Genomic DNA, 11,935 nt, shown 5'->3' on the forward strand with positions numbered 1-11,935 from the left:
GGGTGTATTGCAGGAAGAATATTGAAGTATGCCATAAAACAAAGATTCCTCTCTTGGGATTGTCACTATTACGTATAATCTTGTCCTTGGCTTCACTGAGGAACTGAGGGTAGTAAGTAGACTATGCAGTAGTTATTTAAAAGCAAAGTGGCTAGCAATCTGCTTCAGAAAAAATGTTAGGAAATACAGGTAGCAGCAACTGGTTAAGACAGAACTGTGCTTATTGCTGTGAATGCATAATTTTAGCTCTGGGAGCTTTCACCCTATCTGTAAAACAATAATGTCTTCTCTGTGTGGTGTTTCCTAAATCTGTTTATCCAGTATCTCTGTATCTTCTCTTTGAGAAGGCCATAGCCCCTAAATGGAAGTCCTGTCTTGTTTTACTAGCAACTTTTGCTTAATCTTTTTCTGGAACTTCTGCCAGTAAAGTCCTTCCTATCTGTCATCCTACAGTGATCATTACTTTTTGATTTGCTGTCTTTATCGTATTCCATCAATTATCTTAAAATATTTTTTGTCTCATGCTTTTTCTTCTGTCAGTGTATTAGTAATTTTTCTTCTCATCTTAGTTTTTTGATGCTTGCTCATCACGAAGCCCTTCGAGGTTTTAGAGGTATTTCCAAAAATGTCATGTCTGCCTTCATCTCTTTTCCCACCCTGTATTCCGTTCTTTTCTAAAATCCAGTTAGCTTTATTTCATTGCTTGCTTTCTACTGATTTTATGACTTTTTTGCTTCTTTATTTGGTCTAGTCTTTTAGGTCAATAGCTTATATAAAATAGGTAATGTAACAATCTTGAGAAAGATGGAACAGATTGGGAGCAGTGGAAGGGATACATCTGAGTGGATTTCAATGAACCATAATGTATACTTGAAATAAAGACCATTTAAATGCTGCTATTGATCAACTACTAATGAAAAAATCATCTTGTCACTGTTTTTTAAATGTTGGTGTCTCACAGCTGGAAATCTTATATCTTGCCTTTGAAAAGGGACTGCAGTATTAACCAAACTTTGCTTTATTTTTTGAGGCTTTGGTCTGTGACTACTACTTCATTTTTGAAATGGGATTTAGTTTGTAAATCACTGAGGACTTTAAAAATTAAACATATATTTAGCTTTGATTCTGGTGTATTGAAATGAGAATCTTTGGATGATGACATGCAGTTTGCAGAAGCAAAATTGATTCTGTTTGTTTTAACAGAAGTGATGTTTTTAATTATTTCCTTTCAGCACTTCATCTCAGATTTGTAAATGTCCTGAAACTAGAGTTCATTATAGGAATTTCTTTGTTAGGTCTTTTAAAGACTGTATGTCACATGCCAAGATGTGCTAGAAAACTTTTAAAACAGCTTTAATGCATAAATGCTGTTTTTTAATAAATTGCTTGGTTTTCCTAGACGTGTTCATAGAGGTTTGCTTTGATCAGCCAGAACTCATGAATTACTCTCTTCTCTTTTCCCAGGTGGCTCGTGTGTTCTATTATCTTTGTGTAATTGCATTGCAGTACGTTGCACCATTGGTAATGCTCCTTCACACAACTCTGCTCTTGAAAACACTAGGTATGCAAAATTGGATCAGCAAAAACGTGTTCTGTTCTACACAGGGATTTTATATATTTACCTCACTAAAGAGAATTGGAATGCATGGGTACTTGCAATACAGAAGTTATATTTGCTGGCAATTTAAAACATACTGATGGGTGGCTTTGAAGCAGTCCTGTTGCTGCTTTTGACATCTTTCAATTATATGCTAATTTGTTTGGTTTATTTGTGAGAAATTGTGTAATACAACCAATTAAGCTGTTTCCTTTTGTTGAAATACTTGTCTTTCAAAAAGTACTTTAAAAGTGAGCTGTATAAAGCATTGTTGATTTAACCTTATGTTAAAGGATTTTTTTTCAGCTTTTCAATCTTCAGGAGGATTTTTGAATTGAAATTGTGAGACAAGGGGTTCATTTCATTATTGGGACATCTGATGTCCTTCTGGGTTGTTTATTTTTTTTCTTTCTTGTGAGGGATGTTTTTTACAGCCTGCCGTGCAGTCGTGGTATTCTTTTTGCAAAATGTCAGCCGAAAGAGATAGGCTTTATTAGGCTGTGATTCATCCAGTTCTGGAGTAGACATCTGCATCTGGTGAGATGAATCGTACCCAGTACTGACAGGGGTCCCACAACAACTGTATCACATATAGATGTTAGGATGTCAAAAAATTAGATGAATGCTACCCTAATAGCTTCCTAGTATGATCAGGAAGCCATGCAGATGATGAAGTTAGTATTGACTAATTTAGAAAAAAAATATTCTTTTTCTTGTTTTGGTGTGTGTGTGTGTAAAAATATATAAGATGATCTATAAAGTGATAGAAATAACAGAATTTGAATTCTACAAAAATCTGTTACTCGTTTCTTTTTAACAGGTAATTATTCTTGGGTCATCTACCCAGAATTGAATTCTGACACTCCAGTAGAAAACAGTCTGCTTCCCAGTTCAGTTTATTCTGAGTCTCCACCTGCTGATGGAAAGATGAAAGTAACTGTAGTACAAATAACAATGGCTTTGGGAAGCCTGAAGAATATTTTCACTCCTCTGCTGTTCCGAGGTCTCCTGTCTTTCCTCACCTGGTGGATTGCTGCTTGCCTCTTTTCTACAAGCCTTTTTGGGCTTTTCTATCACCAGTACCTGACTGTGGCGTGAACAGGTCAACTGACAACACAAGTGTGAGATCAAATGCTAGACACAAACCCAGGTACCCAGGAGGAGATGAAGAGAAAAGAAGAAAACTATATAGGAAGAGAAAACATATCAGAATTTTTTTTAAACACTTCCTCTGTGTTCTCAGGGTGAATATTCTTATAATGTTTAAAATCACAACTGGGTTTGTTATTTTTGTTACGCAGATGGTAGGTAACTAATTGAATTATAGTATCAGGACTGACTGATGTTATTGTGTGGCAGGTGGTGGAGAGCATGCTGAAATGATACGACCTTTGAGTATCTTCGTTTTCATAAACAGCAAGCCGACCTCAAAACTTTGTGTTTTAAGCATCAACAGTCAGTGACTGAACTGTGTTAGAAGGGTACTGGTTATAGTGATGGTGGCTGCCTATCGATTAAATCTTGAATCTGAGCCATAGAAGGAGAGAGGGGATGTAAAAAAAAATTCTGTTGGATAGCTATAGATCACTTTTCTCCATGAAAAATGAAATAATCCAACAGGACAAAAGAGTTACTGTATATTACAGTCAAGAAAGTTGTATACCATTTAAATTTAACAGGAATAGATGTATGGACCTGACAGGTATTGCTGCCTAAATATTTTGCAGGAATGCTTGTACAGTAAGAGGAGAGTTATAAAAAATATATTATTTCAGTCCCTGCAGTCATTTTGAAGTAATGGCCATTTGTATTGGTGCTAATACTGATCCACAGATTCCATTTGGATCTTTTAAATTTCCTGGTTTTAGGTAATAGATAAATTCAGTTGAATTCACAAAATAATAGAAGATTAGTGACACCAATCAAACCAATCATTTCAAAACAAAACATTTAAATCCTGCTGACTGAGAGTGTATGTATCTGTGTAATGTACATATAAATATATATTATATATTAGATATATAATATATATGAAGTTATAAAATATGGAATCTTTATTTTAAATTACTGAATGTATCTTACAGGGCCGTGGGAGAGGGATGTATGTGTATCTAGTAACTTCAAGATCCCTTTTGAAATGAAAATTAAATTTTTTTTGAAAGTTCAGTTGAAAGGGCTATTTGTTTTTGGTGCCTCTTCAAAGGTACGTAGCTATACTAAAGAACTTTTGCTCTTTTGGAAGAAAAGATCTACTTAAACTGTTAATCTTGAAATTTCTGCTCCGTAAAATCATCATCTTTTGCCACTCTAGTCTGTGTTAACTTGGCTATGTAGTAACAACTAATATCTCCTAGCTTCAGAAATAGATTTTCAATATAATAAAACACCTGTAGTAAGGAGGAGCAAAGCATTCACTTTACAAGTTTTGCTTACCTGGAGGGATAGATTCCAAGTATAAAACCATTGCAAAACAAAGTAGAATGACAATTTTTCAGATGTTTTGTGTAACTGCAAAACAGGAATGGGAATTTATATGTAATAGCTTTTTTAAAAGGTTAGTATTACAGTTTGCAGAGGTCAGTGGGTTTTTTAAACTAATACTAGCTGTTTTTATGTTACTGTTCTTTTTCTCTTGAATTTGTGTACAGCTTTGGCATATAATTAGCATTTATAAATGGAAAAGCTTAACTAAATATTTAATATGTAGCAAACCTACCATATGGGAAAACAAACTGTCAATGAATGCAGAAAATCAAGAGTTAAGCTGGTGATAAATTGTCTTACTACGTTGAATGCCTTTTAAGTTATTTATTAGTTTATTAAATTGCATTTAGTGATAATGGGGAAAGATTTGTGTACACCAGCTAGTACCTACTGCATGAGTTTAGGATGTCTGAACACCTTGCATGATTCTGCTGGTTTCATTGCAGTGTAGTATTTCAGTGCTACTGGTGCTGCAAGCTTTGTTTTTTCAAAACAACTTTTCATAACTAACAGGGACAAAGGCTTAACTGTGCAAATTGGCCTGAAGAAAAATATTTGACTTCATAGATTCAAATCTCAAAACATTCCTAGGAAATGTCTTTCAGATGAATAGAATGACAAAATATGACAGGTCCAGCAGTACTGGAGCCACTTTTTATTAGTTTGAGATGTAATGTTACTAGTAGTATAAATAAGGCCAGCTTTTAAATTATAGTTAGGTATCCAATGTTAATGTTTTATTCTGGAAAACAATATAGTGCAGTTTGATAGCGAACTTTCCTGAAGAAACTCACTATATAGGGGATATAACCTACTGTTGCAATCAGAAAGGTAGGAATAAACTTTGGATACTGGAGAAGACTTCAAAATAATGTTAAGTAACAGTTTACGTTGGCATAGGTATTTATTCTGAAAGTTCAAAAATAAAACTGAACTGTAGTTACATAATAATGCGTTCAGCAAAGGTAATTGATTGTGTGTGTAGCTGAGCTTCACAGAGCTTTTGTAAGAGCTCATGCTGTCTTATTCTTCAGACGTCACACTGATCACAGTGAAAAATAGGCACCTGGATGTTGCTAACATTAAGATCAACGCTTCTAGCCATTGCTGTTTCATTGTTCCACAGAACTGAATGGTTGACCTTCTGGTCAGCAGTCTGATCCGTGTGGGAGATGGTCTTTCTTTGGATCCATTTAATCCTTAGATGAGACTAGGAGGCTTATTAGAAACTAAACTGTATCAATAAATGTCTTTGAAGTGTGAGGTGACAGTGAAACTAGAGGGAGCATATTGCTATGGTTCTGAACAGTGCTTCCTACGACTACGTGATATGCTCAAAAGTGACTTTTAAAATAAAATAGCAACCCTGGTAGTCCTGAATTCCATGTATATTATGTAAGCTTCAAAGGAGTATCTGCTCACTTCTTTAGTAAGTTACTTTAAAACAGCATCTGACAAATGCTTTTCTTTTTTTTTTTTTTTTTTTTTTTTTCATGGCGACCCCCCCCCCTCTTGGGGGGTGTGGGGAGGAAAAGCATCTTACAGAAATGGAAAAGCAGGTAAAACATGACTGAAAGGGTAGTAGGTTTTATTCAGGATTCTTAAACATTTTGTCTTGCTTTTTTCCCAGTGCATACTTAATTTGTGAGAGATTTTAGAAGGAAAGGTGCCTTTGACAAAGAATCAGCATTTCTTTCTTTCTTCCTCAGTTCAGATCTCCCTTTCTCACTCCAGTAATATCACCTGCTAGCTTGACTTCTTTTTCCTATCCACAACTTTTTCCCTACATTCTGTACACAGGACTGACTGGGCTAAATTAGTTCAGGATTGTATTTTGATTCTTTTTTTTGTTTAAATTAATATATTTGTGAAGGATTAATTCCTTTAAATAGTTTAAATGACTTTGAATTCCAGCTGAAATATGAACAAATTTGTTAATGATTGTTTAAACACTGCACTTTTGTTGTGGGAGTCTCTTTAGACAAAGTATTAAGATAGTGAAAAATCAAAGTCTTCCATCAGTTCAGGGAAGTCCAAACATAACACTTGGGCTATTTCTGAGCTTAGAGAAGTTGATTAGGAAAATAAGAATGGACTGTAACAAGCCTGTTCTTCCACTTTGTAGACAGTGTTCTCAGGCAGCACTTGTCCTCTTTTGATACCTTTTCAAGCTATAGGATTTGCCAGGTTTTGAGGTATTTTTAACTGCATAGTTTTTCCTCTCACAGACTTTTCTTGCATAAGAATCAACAGATGAAGTAACAGGGGAAAACAGGTAGTATCAGTAAAAGAGAACATCCTTGTACAGAAGGACAAACTTTAGAAAATTCATTTATATGGCAGTTCTTCACCTTCTTTGAGTCACAAGTACTGGAGGACATGTGAATAGATATGTGTGCTTACCTGGTTTGTAAAGTCAAAGTCACCTACGATCAAAAATGCCACTGAGATACACGAACACAGCAATTAGGCATCATAACCTCAGTGTATAAAATGGTTAGTACGGTAATTTCAACCAACCTCAGAGGAACAATTAAAAGTTCTGTATTTTGTCACAGTAACTACAGCTAAATGGTAATAGAGGTCTTGGATTTACCACATAGGAAACCTAAAGTATTGAATCTTAAAGCTGTTGGAAGGCTCTACAAGGTAAAAGGCTTTTTGCATCTTTATTTTAAAAGGCCTGTTTTCCTTTTGAACAGTAGCTTGATTCTCAAGAGGAGGTTTTGAACAGTTTTAAATACTATGCTTCATGTTTTATCATAGGACACAAGCTGTGCATTTATTTGTTTAGCCACAAAAATTCTAGACATAACCCCACAGTTCATTTTGTCACTACAAAGTTACTAGAATGTTTTAGTTAAGGTTGAAGAATTAAGTGCACGGTGAAAATGGAAATGCTGAGTGAATATGAGGTGAAAGAAAATTGTGTGTTCTCTTGAAGAAATCTTTCTATTACAGCTGAGCAAAATCTTAATAGAGGAAGGCAACAGCAGGTCACTTGTATCCTAAATCAAATATTAAATGTGAATGTTTACCATTATGAGTAAATAAGACTGTTATTTTCAGCATTTGCAGCCTGAGTTCCAAATCCCAAATGGTAAATTAAGCGCAATATTTTGACCTCGCTGATATTTACTCTGAAGAGCATCTAGGCAACAAGTATTGAAGCCAAATGTCTGATCTAGTTAAGCCGGCTGATGCAGAGTAGTCAGTCTGTGCTTTGGAGTGATTTTTGTTCCACAGCTTCTTTAGGAAGGTCTGCCAAGCTTTGTGGCTTTGGCAGCTGATGCACTGGAATGGGTGGCATGTCCAATCTCCACTCCTAAGACTAGACTAGACTAGACTAGACTAGAAAGGTCTTCCTCCTCTGTGGGAGAGATCATGAGGCCAAGTTGTTATTTCAAGGCTGCTTTTACTGACATATGTATATGCTGCAGTTAACTTTTTCAAGTCTCTCACTGTGGACTGCCAGGAGAGTAATGCTGCACTGGACATTGTTTTGCATGCCAGTGTGTATGTATTTTTATAGTTTTGATTTAAATGCTGTTTTTAATGGAAATTATTTTTGATCCTGATACCATGAATCATATTTTCATTTTTTTAATTAATATCAGTGCCTGCAACTTGAAGTCAAATATTTCTACACTAAATTTTTTTTTTAAACTTGATGTCCAGACTGAAGTATTAACAGGTATGCAGTTTTATATTGAAGTGTGAAAACCACCTGTAAATACCAAACTTTTTCCATATGTGAACACGCATCAGTCAAGAATCCTTGTTTGGATTTGCAGCATTTCTCTCAACAACATGCAATCCATATGACACTGCTATTTATAAAACAAACACCTCAGTAGAGTTTTGAGAGCAGCTTTGTACAAAGTCCTTAGGCTATTTCTGTTTATGTTATGATGCTGCTAAGTATTTTTTAAAAACCCAGGTTAAAATACCTTGTGCTTAAAGTCAACCTTGTTGTCTTTTCCTCTGTTCATTGTAACTCTGCTTCCTGTATATGTTTTAATCTTCAAGAGTACATATTTCTAGTATTTTTGATAAAAACACAGGACAAAGAAAAACGCACAAATTTTTATTTTGTAAGTACAGTTCATACCCATGTCATGACATGCCAACAGACGGTTTTTATTTTTCTTGTCTTCAATCATTCCTTTGTCCCATTGTTAACAGATTTGCATGTTTTCAGTATGTAAGGTTTTCTAGGAGGAATACATATGGGGAAATACTCTGTAATAGCAATCACAGGAAACTTTGTCTAATGTTTCAGTCTTCCCATTTATGTGAGCAAATATTAATGTAAAGATACTGATCAATAATTTAAGCCTAAAATCTCTCATAAGGTAGACTTGTTACAAATTGCACAGGGAACATCCTCCACGTTGTAAATATTTTACTTTAAATATGTCTCTGATTCTGGGAACACACATAAATTCCGTGTTGTTGTTCTGTTAATAGTCTTTTTTTGTCTTAAGTGAAAAACATAATACTTCCCCCTCTAGAACAAACTGAAGAACAAAAGACCCCCCTCCCTTCATTTCAGTATTTGCCTAATGGGAAAGACTGATGTTATTTATGTAAATTCTAGCTTCCTCTTATTGCTAAATTACTGTTAAAATACAACTTTTATAGTTACAGCTTTACAAGTATTAAGACTTTCATGCTTTGCAGTGAAGATGGTGTAAAATTGTTCTTGCATTATACTGACCTGTCCTGACTGCTGTTGCATTACCTGCTGTTTCAAAACAAATTGTCTTGTTTGCTTTATGCTTTGGAGATTCATGGGGATCTGTGAACAGGAGAGCACAGCACATGTTGGAAAAGCTGGGGAGTTGCTCTATTTTGGGTTGGGGTTTTGTGGGCATTTGTTGGTTGGCAGGGTTTTTTTGTCTTTTGGGTTTTTTTTGTTTGCTTGTTTTTTTTAGCTAATATGAATAATATTTAGGTACAAATACTACAAATAATAAACAACCTACAGTAACATTGCATTCTTTTTGTACACTGTAGACTAAAGTGCCTAAATGTGGGTGGTCTCTTGAAGACGTGCTTTCAATTTCTTGTATGTACCTTTGTAGTTACTTTGCTACATAATAGAAGGTAAATTTTTAGAAAGAAAATGCAAGGACTGCTGGCCCTTAAAATGGGGTGTGTTATAAAATTGTTATATTCAAGTTTTTGGCATCTAGAATGTCCATGTGTGTATGTGGGTTATTACCTACTGGAGGCAAATAAGATTTTAAGAAATCCTTTCCATTCATGTTACTTTATTGATAATCTTAACAGCTCTGCCCACTACCTGGCTGGTAATGTAACGCTCCACTGCCACCTGTGCATTCAGTCTTCTTTTTTTTTTATGACTGAGGGAAAGGACTTGCATAATTCTGAAAGGGTTGACTTTAACAAAGTTTTGCAGTGACACCCTGAGTGGTATTTATGCCCGAGTTGCGCAGGCAAATGGGTGACTTCAGCCAGGTAAAGAGTTCTGCTTGAACTCGGAAAGTCTGCACTGAAATTCACCACATCCATATGGATTTGGGGCACAAAAAGTACAAAAAGAGCTGGATTGTAACATGGGCTGGCTGGCACTTACGGAGCGAAGCGGCTCCAAAAGAAAAGGCACCAGTTATGCCTTGTACCAATTTTATAGAATGCTGTTGGGGTATTGAATAGCAAAACCACCCTTACCTTTCAACTGCTTCCTCACCTCTGAGAATGACCGGAGCTGAAAGCGAAACCTGCCTGGTCTGGTTCAGCAGGGAAATTAAAATAGTAAGAAAAACAGCAGGTGCTGACTCCTGAGTTAATTATGCATCCTAAATGTGAAGTGCTTGTAAGTTGAGACGGTGTTGCCGATTCAAATCTACCAAAGTAAGCCTTCCTCTGAGGAAGGCTTATAGAAGCATTTTGAGCTTTTAGCTCTAAAAAGTGGCTGTAGTAGCCTGTACTGTATATAGTACACTGTTAGGAAAAACTTGCTCCAGTAAGCTTACTAAACATTTCCTTACACTATGTGTAAGAAGTTACATTGCTTTTTTTTACTGTAGAGCATTTAATAAGCTGGTTTTGTCTTGCTTAATGTTACGGTGTATCAGACAGCATTTTATTAATGTGAAAATAGTAAGAATTGGTCTGTCATCTAAATGCCTAAATTCCTTTAACATCAGTAAATTTTGCAAAGTGAAGCAGGATTATACCTTCTTATTCCCCATTCATTCTGTTGAAATGTTATAATTTAACTTTGTTTTTATAATGCACACATATTAAGATTAAATTTTATATCTACTAGTTGCTAATGATAATACCACAGCAAAACTAAGAAAAACTGTGATATCTGCTGTATACCAAGTGCCCCATCAACATGCTTGCCTTTGTAAAGCGTTGGTCCATGTTAGACATTTAATGTCTACTGCAGTGATGCTCATATAGTATTTTAGTATCCCTACATGTACTCTGCATGCATTGCATTTGTGCACTGTAAAAGGGTAGACTGTTTTACAGTACTTTAGGTTTTAAAAAAACTTCCATTATTTTATATAGTATTTCCCATATCCAAAATAGGACAATTTCTAAAGCCAAAGATCAATAAATGTTTATTGTCTATCGGTGTGATACTTTTTTTCCTATTTTGTATGTTACATCCTACTTGTTATCAACCTGTGCAAAATCTCCAGGCTTGCCAAAGAACGTGTGATAATCAGACTTTTTCTCAGATTCTGTGCTAGCCTAAATTGTTTATCTTTTTTAGAAATAATCGAGTAGACCATTTATCCCCGCCTTGTTTGGGGTGCAGCAGAATAAACAATTTTCTGGTATAAATGCAGAAAATGTCTTACTGACATGAATATCAGTTTACTCACAACCACTTAGAGATTTGATATAAATGTTTTCATTTCTGAGCGTTTCAGAATTAAAATTTGGAAACAATTTAACTTCCTGGGAAAAAAGATTGCTGTACACCACAGTGAATGGAGGAAATGCTGAGTTTCCCAGTACATTCACAGGATTTATCACCTTTCTTCTTGACTGTCACCCTTCCTGATAGGAAACCACTTAAAAAGGGGTTGTATTAAAAAAAAAAAAAAGTGTTTAAAAACACATTGCATGGTCTCCTCTATTTGTTTCATCCTAACAGCACTAAGGAGGAATATACTGAAAGTAGTAACATCTTGTAACATTTGTGGGTTTTTTTTAGTTTGATTTTTGGAATATCATATTTGGTTATGCATGGATTTTCTTTCCATGTGTGCAACATGTACAGATGAATGGTGCCAAAACTGCTCAGATAGTTTGCAGCAGTAAAAAAATCCTTGAGAAAACAGCCTCTTTTAGCCTACAACCAAAGTGGTACCAAAGACCCCTTCACTGATAAAGAACAGTCCTGTTCCAGAGAGGAAAAATTTTCCGCAGTCCCTAGGAAGATCCAGTCTTGATTTTTGGGGTGGCGACTTGAAAGCCTACAAGGCATATGATCTGTGGGACCCCCCCTCCTGGAAGTGATCTACCTGTCTGAGATAATAGGATGAGTTTAAAATCATGCTTAGGAGGAAGGCAATGAGCTGTATAGGAGGTAATGAATGGGAGACTTGTTTGTGTCTCAGAAGCCGTCTCAGCCTCTCTCCGTGCCACCTGCAGCTCGAGACGGCCTTGAGACTCCGCGATCCCCAGGACTTGGCAGCAGAAGGGGTGTTCAGCCCCGCATGTGCTTCCCAACAGGTTCTCGAGTTCATGCTTCTACTTTAGATAATGTGTTGATGCTGGTTTGCTGCTTTGGAATTCAAGATAATCAGTGGGTGCCACACAGTGTAGGTGCTTCTCGAGATTTTTTTTTTTCCCTAGGCTAGG

At 35.8% G+C, this 11,935-nt stretch overlaps 1 protein-coding gene across 4 annotated transcripts in view; it reads left to right on the forward strand.

Moving 5' to 3' along the window:
• The window catches only part of LOC122152883 (transmembrane protein 161B), a 45,768-nt gene extending 40,160 nt beyond the window's left edge, over nt 1-5,608 (forward strand). For all 4 annotated transcript variants that reach the window (XM_042787758.1, XM_042787759.1, XM_042787761.1 and 1 more), the window contains 2 exons: nt 1,465-1,561; nt 2,418-5,608. In XM_042787758.1, coding sequence (XP_042643692.1) covers nt 1,465-1,561; nt 2,418-2,695 — 375 coding nt within the window. In that variant the 3' untranslated portion in view covers nt 2,696-5,608. The remainder of the gene's footprint in view (nt 1-1,464; nt 1,562-2,417) is intronic.
• The last annotated feature ends 6,327 nt before the right edge of the window (nt 5,609-11,935 follow it).

Source organism: Tyto alba, unplaced genomic scaffold (assembly GCF_018691265.1).
Source record: "Tyto alba isolate M040663 unplaced genomic scaffold, T.alba_DEE_v4.0 Super-Scaffold_13, whole genome shotgun sequence".
Taxonomy (NCBI): domain Eukaryota; kingdom Metazoa; phylum Chordata; class Aves; order Strigiformes; family Tytonidae; genus Tyto; species Tyto alba.